General features: G+C 48.4%; 1 protein-coding gene across 1 annotated transcript; it reads left to right on the forward strand.

Moving 5' to 3' along the window:
- The first annotated feature begins 5,218 nt into the window (after positions 1-5,218).
- On the forward strand, positions 5,219-10,311 carry LOC130379377 (protein phosphatase 1 regulatory subunit 29-like). The gene is made up of 6 exons (XM_056586158.1): positions 5,219-5,437; positions 5,828-5,977; positions 6,984-7,978; positions 8,409-9,060; positions 9,250-9,774; positions 9,907-10,311. The coding sequence occupies exons 1-6, from the start codon at positions 5,219-5,221 to the stop codon at positions 10,309-10,311; spliced, it is 2,946 nt and encodes a 981-aa protein (XP_056442133.1).
- Positions 10,312-11,140: the final 829 nt, after the last annotated feature.

Consider the following 11,140-nt stretch of genomic DNA (forward strand, 5'->3'; position numbering starts at 1 on the left):
GCGCAGCGCTGAGAGAACCTCTGAAGGGGAAATAAATTGGATCTCTTCCACAAGACCTCGCCTTCCCCACTGAATGTGTCCATCTGTTTTACTTTGTTATTTTTCCTTGATGCGTCCACGTTCAATTTATCTCTCTCTCTCTCTCTCTTAACTTCCCTCTCTTTCTCTTTCTATACGTCTCTCTCTCTCTCTCTCGCTCTCTGTCTCTGTCTCTGTCTCTGTCTCTGTCTCTGTCTCTGTCTCTATCTCTGTCTCTCTCTTACTATCTCCCTGTTTGTAAACCTCCCTCTCACTCCTCTCTCTTTCATGTCCAGTGGTTGAAGGATGAGCACAAAGCCAGAATGCTTATCCCCTCTCTGATGTTCTACTTCAGGGGTGCCCAACCAGTCGATCGCGGTCTACCAGTAGATCGCCGACAGATCCCAAGTCGATCGCGAGGGGTGAAGAAAAAAAAAAAAAGAAAAGATTTTTTTTTTTTTTTTTTTTTTTTTTTTAATGAAATTAAATTTGCGCGGGACATATACGCGCGGTAGCGCATGTGCTGTTAACAGCAGTTGAAAGCCGTCAACAGTAGTTACACACTCCTAAACGTTGGCATGGCTGAGGGGAAACAAGCTAGGTTCACGATACAACCCCCCCCCGTCAACAATTGTTCTCTACCCCCCCCCCCCCCCCCCCCCACCCCCCCCCCCCCCCCCCCCCCCCCCCCCCCCCCCCCCCCCCCCCCCCCCCCCCCCCCCGGCTTGAAGGTAGGTTTGCTGGTAGATCTCGGGAGGTTGGCTACTTGAAAAGTAGATTTTGGGTCAAAAAAGGTTGGGCACCCCTGTTCTACTTACTCCAACACAATGGGATAACTGAGCCCTGCCTTCCACCACTCTGGGCTAGCAGGACAATCTAATGGTTAGACGCTCCCAGTCAGTTTGACTCCCAGTCAGAAGGTTCTGAGTTGGATCCCCTCCTCATCACATTAGCGGGTAGCAGTACTGAGACACAAACATACCCACATACAGTAAACAAACATACACACACAGCATTCCCGATGTACAGAGAAGCAATGGAAGCGTAGAGAGGACGAAAGAGAGACTCTGAGAACATCTAGAAATCGAAAGGTGAGAGAGAATTAACAGTTGGTCCTCACAGGGGAGGCTGACAAACGAAATTAAGAGCAGGAGAGAGAGAGAGAGAGAGAGAGAGAGAGAGAGAGAGAGAGAGAGAGAGAGAGAGAGAGAGAGAGAGAGAGAGAGAGAGAGAGAGAGAGACGCACACAAGGAGAGACCAAATAGAAATGTACGAGTGTGTAAATTGAAAGGGTATTCAGAAAGGGAGAAAGCGAGATGTGTGGAAATGGGTTTGTATGAGCTGTGCAGAATTCTTTAAAGGTGGGTGGCAGGCAGGGCTTGCTTTTGGGTCTTCTGTGTCTCACAGATAGCACAGTCATAATGATTAGCACTGCTTCAGCGGAGCATCACACCACGCTAACCACCCCAATGGCTAAGCACTTGGGTCGTCCATCAACAGTTACTGTTTAGTCATTTAGTTTTTGCTTTTAATCCAAGGCGATTTACAGCAAATCTTGTGTGGGGGGCAATGTAGGGGTTCGGGCATCCCGCTCCAGGATACTTACTGGTTAGACTGCAGACATTGAATCATGAATACGTCATACGTGTTGAGCATGTTGGAGCCAACTGCCACTGCTCACTTGGTAGCTTGGTCTTCTGTTTGGTCGGTGGGTTAATTGGTCTTCTGTTTGGTCGGTTGGTTAGTTGGTCTACTTTTTGGTCAGCTGGTGAGTTGGATTTCTATTTGGTCGGTTGGTTAGTTGATCTACTGTTTGGTCAACTGGTTAGTTTGTCTACTTTTTGGTTAGTTAGTTAGTTGTTATTCTGTTTGGTCCGTTGGTTAGTTGGTCTTCTGTTTGGTCCGCTGGTTAGTTAGTCTTCTGTTGGGTCTGTTGGTTAGTTGGTCTTCTGGTTGGTCAGCTGGATAGTTGGTCTGGTGTTTGGTTGGTTGGTTAGTTGGTCTTCTGTTTGGTCCATTGAATAGTTGGCCTTCTGTTTGATCAGCTGGCTAGTTGGTCTACTGTTCGGTCGGTTGTTAAATTGGTCTACTGTTTGGTCAGCTGGTTAGTTTGTTAGTATGTCTTCTGGCATAATTGATGTTATTGTGGCGCCTGGTCTGTATTCTCATACCTATACCGTCTTCATTGAAAATAAAGCTGTAGCTTTATTTTATGATCCAAAACTGTAAATGCGGCATATTTCCCTGAGCGGCTCCGAGGTAGATTTTGCAAACACAAGACTTCAAAGAAAATAATCTGCACAGTTTTCAGTGATTTGCGTTGGAGTATTAAAACATGAAGTGCCTAATGCCATCCCGATGTAAAGCCCATATGCTCATTAACATCAGAGGTTTGCAAGTAAAAGATAACCTCGTAAAGAAATAAACATAGGCATCACTTTATAACCTGACTACAAATCAGGAAACTTTTCCAAAATGTGCTATCAGTCTGTGACTGATCACTTCAAGCTTCTGCGTTTAAATAAATTGCTTGTAAAATAAAAGATAACTGGTATTCTGAAACCGTCAAAGGCTTTACTGAAGCTTGAATCATCATCTGTTGACCAGTGACACCACAGGGTCGCTGTCGTGGTGCAGTCGTAAGGAACATTGTAATATATATATATATATATATATATATATATATATATATAATGAATAAATAAATATATATGTAAGGGATAATGCCCGACGAGGTGTCCATTATCAAGAATAAATGGACGACGCGGAGGCCTTAGAATCTGAATTAGAACCTAAATTAAGACCATTCATTTTTATTTTCATGCGTTTTACAATCCAAATATAAAGTTTTGCTTTGTACATATTTATTATTTGAAATTCGTCCCAACCTTTATACCACAGACACTCTAGGGTCTGTATAACCGCTTTGTCTGATTACAGTTTAATTCATTTTTCACAATTGACCAGCTCTCGTTTTGAAGGCTGAACATAAAATTGGACTGAAACTACTTAGTAGATGTCCATACATCAGGGGTTAATGCGCACCCTGCAGCCAATCTGAATTGAGTATTCCCCCAGACCATGGTATGAATATATATAATAAATAGATAAATAAGAAATAAAGCCTTTATACCTTGTTCTGCTCTCTCATCACCACGGTCAAATTCCTCAAATAACTCTCTCTGTCTCGACCGGCTGGTTCTCTCTCTGTCTATATAAATATGTATCTCTGCCTCTGTCTTTTTTCTCTATCACTCTCCCACTCTCTTTGTCTCTCTGTCTTGCTGTCTGTATCTCTCTCTGTCTGGTCTGACTATCTGACTCTGTCTCTCTCACTTTCTCTTTATCTGACTCTCTCTCTCAACCATCTCTGTCTCCTTCGGTCAAGTCAGACATTTTGGTTGTGACCTGGAGTCATCGTTTGCCACGGCTCTAGTTAGGGCTTCCTCTTCCTGTTAACCTTTGAACAGATTCTTTGCTACATGGCTGGGAGGTTGATTCATTAAAAGAAAACCATTACCCTCAAACAACCATAGATGCTGATGTGCTCTTTGGCAAGGTACGCACCATGTCATAGATCACGAGGACCACACAGCTCACTTGACAAAATTGATTGTTTATGTCGGTTTGTTAAGGATGACAGATTCCAAGTGAGCAGCCATGTTGGCACTAGCAGTGAAATGAGCGGTTGCCAAAGGGCTTAATTGGGTGCATGATCTAAAAGCCAAAAGAGCTGGAAGAAATCTATTAAGAATGTGCTGGTGTAACAAAGGAAACCCAAAAAGGTTGCCATTACTTTGGAATAGATTTGGTTACCGAAATAGTCTGTCTTGCTTCTTGTCGAACATCAGGACAAAATCTATCAGGGACGTTTTTTTACTCTCAAATCGTCACAGTGAGAGGGAATGTGTTAATAACCACTTCTGCCTCTATTAAGTGACATTTGATGCTTAAGCTAGGTATAACTTTCAAGGGGAAATGGGAACTTTGGAAACAAATTAAAGAGAGTTGGATCTGTGGAAATGACATGCGGGTGATTTTACGCGGGATTAGGTCCTAATCCTGAATTAATCCCACAAGAGGGAGAGGTAACTGGCTAAGTGTCAGTTAGCAATCTGTGAAGCCGCTCGAACTGACAAACAAAACGCTTGACTTGTCTCACTCCCTCAGCCCGAAATGACCCTCCTAAAAAAAAAATAACTATCATGCGCTATGAAAGTGGTTTTTGTTTTGTTATATCATAAAATGGAAAGGCCTAATAAATTGCAACTAACAATTTAGGGAGTTATAAAAAATAAGGAAAAGGTATTCCCTTAGTATTCATATTGTTTTCATTTGATTGGCAAATTGCATGTTTAAAAAAGATGAAGTGTATCATCACACGACTCACACATATTTTTAATTGAACATGAATAATTACTCACAGAAATAGATCTGGTTCTAATTTTATGTGTCAAAATATCTTTCTCAGGGCTTTAATAGGATTTTAATTAAATAATTATACCATCAAATTGATTAATCATGGCGTTGCAATACCTTCAAGGGATTTGGTGGTACGGGTATTAGATTCCTATCAGTATTTTACTTTCTTCTTTCGATTTAATATAACCTCTCTCATTCTTAATCCTCTTCTTTAAGAAATGATACCTGGACTCAACTAAATGAACACCATCTGGGGATCATGAGTGTAACAATTTCAAGCCTTTGCTTAATTAGTTATCCCCTGATTAACGCTAACCCCTTCTCTTTCTTTCATTCTCTGTTTCAATCATCTCTCTCTCTATCTCCATTGGATCGCTCTATTTCCTCTCAGGTTCTCCTGATTTCCTGTGAGGTCCCTCCCCCTCACCATCGCCGGCATTGACGCTCCACCGTACATGGACCATGAAAAGTAGTTTCGGCTCCGCCATCCAACGCCTGTCCACTTAGAACACCTAAAATGGCGGCCAGATGCCCCTCTAAACAGCCAGCTAATCTCTAATCACGCTGTGGATACCCACTTCCTTTTTTTTACTGAACCGACTTTCCGGCCTAGTGGAGGGTGTGTCTCTGCCTGACTCGCTGATAAAGCTCCGCCCTCTGCTGGTGTACGGGCGATTAATTAGCCGGTCGTCACCCCCAACCACCAACAACACCACCCCACCACTCCCACTTTGAGCTCTTCCAGGACAAGGGTCCCAGACAACCCTAATTCTTCACGATGGCCGGCAGAACCCATCTCAGCTCCTTCTGCGCCTCCTCTCTTTCACCCTCCCTGCTCCTCTCGCTCCTGCTGTCGGCCCTGGTGCTCCTGCGGCTGCCCGGGCCGGTCCGGGGGGACTGCTGGCTCATAGAGGGGGATAAGGGGTACGTCTGGCTGGCTATCTGCAGCCAGAACCAGCCTCCATACGAGACCATCCCCCAGCACATCAACAACACGGTTCGTATAAGCAAAAATCATCACAAACATATCATTTATTTGTATATGTTCTCTCATATATTCATATTTTGTCTTTCAAATATTTTTATATGAAAGATAAGTTTATTTTTATTTCGTTGCATAATATGTTTTGCATGATGATGATGATGATAGTGATGAGGATAGTGATGATGGTAAGGATGATGATGTTGAGGATGGTGATCATGCTCATGACCTATGTTGGTGATGAAGATGCTAAGGATGATGATGTTGTTAATGATGATGGTAAGGATGATGAGGATGACGCTGATGAAGATGTTGGTGATGAGGATGATGGTAAGGATGATGATGGGTGTAATGTGAGGGTGATGGTGATGATGATGGTTGTGATTCTACGTCTTGGGTGCTCAGGTGCATGACTTGCGTCTGAATGAGAACAAGCTGAAGGCGGTGCTGTTCACCTCGATGTACCGTTTCACCAACCTCACGGACCTCAACCTCACCAAGAATGACATCAACTACATTGAGGACGGGGCCTTCGCCGGCCAGGCAAACCTTCAGGTCAGGCCTCTGGGGCGTAGTCCTCCACGTGAACATGAAAATATAGACAATATGTTAGGCTGATTAAACACAATGTACATTTACATAACCTTGACATCATGGTCAGACCGCTGGAACGTAGTTTTCAAATAAACGGGGAAATATAGAGAATATGCAGGCTGATTTAACACAATGGACATTTGCTTAACCTTATGATCAGTGTCTGACCGCTAGGACCTAGGCTTCAATCTTTTAATGAGTCCCCCGATGTGACATGTGGATGTAAACGGCAGAAAGTACAGGACAGTAAGAGGATTTAAAAGTAGACAAAACATTAAAATAAGAGTAAAAGAGACATAAATTTGAGATAGCAATTACAATAGTAAACAGACCAGATGAAGCAAAAGGTAGGGAAAGTTGAATTTCTCTTTAGGGATCCTTGGCATTTAATGGGAGCACCCCAAACGGATTACGGCTGCAGTGTTCGTGCCCAATACTAGACCACTTTCAAACAATTTTGTATGCATCATTCTGCTACACCCAAATTGAAAAACAGGGTCCTGGTTGACGACTCAACCAACATTGGATTATAGTTTCCACTGTGTTGCTTCTAACAATGTGTGTGATCCAACCACAATCCAACAATCACACATACTTAAATGAGCATTTCACCGGTAGAGGCATGAATATGTCTATAGTCCCCCCCCTATAGAGGGGTGGGACTAGTGGTTGTAGTCTTACGAGAATCCTCCCCTCTTACACTTCCTATTTACTTCCACGCAAAAATCGTCATATTGCGTCATCTTAAACAGGAAGTGTTGGAGATCGATACGGATCTCTCCAGTCTCTCCAGAAAATAAGGGAATGATGCACGACCATTCAAAAATATGAGTGGGTTTCTAACGATACAAAGCTTAATGGAAATGGGATAAGTTTCCCTTTAAAGAACAGATTGAGGTCCAACACCAATATTCACCGCTACACAACCCGGTATTAAGACTCTATTTCCATTTCATGTCTTGTCTAGGTGCTCCAGCTGGGATACAACAAGCTGACCAACCTGAGCGAGGGCATGCTGCGCGGCCTGGGCCGCATGCAGTGCCTCTTCCTCCAGCACAACCTCATCGAGGTCATCGCCACCAACGCGTTCTGGGAGTGTCCGAGCCTCAGCAGCCTGGACCTGTCCTCCAACAAGCTGAGCCGCCTCGACCCGTCCACCTTCACCTCGCTCAACCGCCTCATGGTGTGCGAGCTGGCGGGAAACCCGTTCCACTGTGGCTGCGAGCTCTACAGCTTCCTCACCTGGCTGGAGGCGTTCAACAACGTCACACACACCTACGACCGGCTCCAGTGCGAGACCCCTCGTGAGCTGCTCGGCTACCCGCTTTTGAGCCCCTTGCCCGGGCACGGGAGGAACGCCCGCTCCATCCTCTCCACCACCTGCCGGGACGGTATTTACATCCCGGGGATACCCTCCCTGGGCCCTGACATGGACGGGTCAGGCGAGGGTTATCATAACCCGGACCAGGGTCTCTATCACCAGCCCACAGCCACCTCCACCGCCGAACCCTTAAACAGCCACAAGATCTCCATCAAGCTGCAGAGTGTGTCCTTCTTCACAGCCTCGCTGCTGGTGCAGATCCCCAAGCCCTTCAGCAAGATGTACGTCCTGACGCAGTACAACCAGTCCTTTGTGGCCGACATCATGCCTCTGAAGAGCAGGATGGAGGTGATCATGCTGGACAAGCTCAACGCCCACACCAACTACACCATCTGCGTGGCGTCCATCAGCAAGTCCCAGCGCTACAACCACACCTGTGTGGCCTTCGCCACACGACTGCTGGGCCTGGAGGACCTGGGCCCCAACCCGTCCACCACCACCCACTACATCATGACCATCCTGGGCTGCCTGTTCGGCATGGTGATCGTGCTGGGTCTCGTCTACTACTGTCTCCGGCGGCGACGCATCGCGGAGGAGAAGGAGAAAGCCATCAGCGTGAAGAAGACCATCCTTGAGATGAGGTGCGCGGAGTTTGGGTCGCCCGTCTTTTCGAATCATCGATTTTTTAATCAGGAATGTAATTGGATGGCATTGTGATGAAACTGAATGGCATTTGAACATGCCATTTCTGAATGCAGAAATGGCATGTTCAGATGCTTTCTGAATGTATGTTTTGATGATGGATTATTGTGTATATTGTTCTAAATTGGAATAGATACATATTGCACTTTGGGGTGGCATTTTTTAAACTCATTTGAAATCGTGAATAGGTTTGGCTACCGAGTTTTACTTTGAATTTGCAAAAGTCCTTCCCTTTATACATATTAACCTACATATTTGCACTCTGGAGGCCTTAAACTCAAGCATTTCGTGATGGCTAATGGATGATTCATGAATGTGCATATGATGATCAACATACGCAGCTTAAATCTTGGGATTATGTTATTTTAGGTACGGTCCCGAGGCGGCAGCAGCAGTGTCTAATGACCCCGGGGCCGTCCAGCGTCTCCAGGACCAGACCCACCACCAGCACCACCACACCGCGGGGTCTGGGGGAAAGATGACCCCGTCTGCCTCCTCCAGCACAGGCATGCTCCACGGCTCAACCAACACCAGCTCCTCCCGTCTCTCCACCCTGCCTCAGGTGGAGAAAATGGCCAGCGCCTTCAACGAGGCCATCGGCAACAAGAACAACTACATGGACGTGAGGACGGGCGCCGTGGCCGGTGAGGGCCGGGAGGGTGGGGTGATGAGTGGGGGAGGAGATGCGTTGGTGGACATGTGCGGCCTGGGGGAGAACGGCTCCGACGGCAAGGAGGACTCGGACGACGACGGGCGCGGCTCGGCCTCTGAGATCTCCACCATCGCCAAGGAGGTGGACAAGGTCAACCAGATCATCAACAACTGCATCGATGCCCTGAAGCTGGACGCCTCGGCCAACGCCTCTGTGGCCACGTCGGACGCCAACATCCCCGTCCCCATGGCCCAGCCTCCTGCCTGCATCACCTCTCTCCCCCGCGGCCTCCTTCCCCTCTCCCCTGGCCACCCGGCCGATCTGATCATGTCCTCCTCCCCCAAGATGCACTCCAAACCCCATCCCCAAGCTCACCCCCAGACCCACATCCAGCCGCACACCCAGACCCACATCCAGCCACACCCTCAGACCCACCAGCCACACCCCCAGACCCACATCCAGCCACACCCCCAGACCCACATCCAGCCACACCCCCAGACTCACAACCAGCCACACCCCCAGACCCACATCCAGCCTCACCCCCAACCCCACATCCAGCTGCACCCCCAGACCCACATCCAGCCGCACCCCCAGCTCCATCCGCAGGCCCACCCTCCCTCCATGGCACCGGTGCCCCTGGTCATACCGCTGTCCGAGCGTCCAGGAATCAGTGGTGGTGGCTTCCTCTCCCCACCCTACCGAGACCCTCCACCGGCCAACGCCGTACGGCCCATCCAGAGGCAGCTGAGTGCCGACCCCCCCACCACTGCTGGCATGAAGAACCGGTGTGGTGTGCCCTCCGCAGGGGGCTCCATGAGGAACGCTCCACGGGTGCTCAGCATGGATGTTCCCGAGCAGCGCAACCAGGAGAACCCGGGCAAATACCCTGCGGAGGGGAAGGGCGGCTCTGCAGAATGTGGCGGGGGAGCGGTGATGGTGGGAAACGGAGGCGGCGGTGTGGGAGGCAATGGAAACGGTGTTGGGAATGGCAGCGGCAACGGTGGGGTGCGAGTGAACGGTGGAGGAATGGCTTGTGGCAATGGCAATGGTGGTGGGGTCTTGGCAGGACCTGGGCAGCAGCAGCATCAGCAGCAGCAGCAGCAGCAGCATCAGCAGCAGCTGCAGCAGCAGCAGCATCAGCAGCAGCATCAGCAGCAGCAGCATCAGCAGCAGCAACAGCAGCAGCATCAGCAGCAGCATCAGCAACACCACCACCACCATTTGGAGGTGCAGCCTGAACACCACAGCTCCGAGCACCGCCACTCCTTCCCCGCACTCTACTACGAGGGCCCCAGCGACTCGCCCCTGCCCGTCCAGAAGGCCTCATTCCTCAAGCCTTTGGGCCGTGCAAAGCGGGACGCCTCAGCGGCCTACTCCCAGCTCTCGCCTGCTCGCCACCACAACTACAACTCAGGGTACTCCTCCAGCCCTGAGTACTCCTCCGAGACCACACTGAGGATCTGGGAGCGCTTCAGGCCCTACAAGAAGAACCCCCGCGAGGAAGCGTCCTACATAGCAGCGGGCCATGCTCTGCGCAAAAAGGTGCAGTTCGCTAAAGATGAGGATCTCCACGACATCTTGGACTACTGGAAGGGGGTGTCTGCCCAGCAGAAGTTGTAATCTTCTCCAGCAGGAATGGAAGATGTTGGTGGGTGAGGAGGAGGAGGAGGAGGAGGAGGTGGAGGAGGAGGAGGAGGAGGAGGAGGAGGAGGAGGAGGAGGAGGAGTAGAAGTGTGTCTTAAAGGTTTGACAGACAGAAGACTTGAGCTACAAGGAGAAAGCGTATAGTGTGAATATATATGGAGGACAAAATGGTTCGGGTTTTTAACATTTTAATGAAAAATGGGCGTTTTCTTATACATTCAAATACAATTCGGGAGGTGGTGTGTCGGGACATGGTGGCTCTGTACCATGCCACACTGCCCAGCGATAAGGGAACAATAGGAACGGGTCTCCCTCTTGCTGAACACTCCTGGTGCACGCAGGCTTCTGTGGGCTGGCTTCGTTTTCCTCTGATGATCCGACGGAGGTTGCTGACGAGCAGGTGTCCTGATGCCTCATTAGTCGGTCCACGGAAGCCGGGCTATCTCACCAGAAACAGCCTCGTTCACAAGTTAAACCCCTTCCCTCACTTTCGCTCACTAATCCTATCAAGCCGCCATTCATACAAAAAATAACAATCATTCCAGTGCTCAGGCAGCCCCTGCCCCATCCTACTGAAGCGTCGTTTAGGGAGATAATGAGGTATTAAGTGTGTTTGTTTTAGCATAGCCTGAATCGCTCTTCTTCGTGGGAGTGCATTAAGGCAAAGGGGTATTGTGCTGATTATTGTTGCTGGTAATTAGCAAGAAAAAGGGTTCACTCAGAACAGGATGTCTGAAATGATGCCACAGAAATGGCCCAGGGAAGTGATCCTTTTGTTTCTAGGGGAATACCAGGTAGAGAGCAT

This window comes from Gadus chalcogrammus, chromosome 3, assembly GCF_026213295.1.
Source record: "Gadus chalcogrammus isolate NIFS_2021 chromosome 3, NIFS_Gcha_1.0, whole genome shotgun sequence".
Classification (NCBI taxonomy): Eukaryota; Metazoa; Chordata; class Actinopteri; order Gadiformes; family Gadidae; genus Gadus; species Gadus chalcogrammus.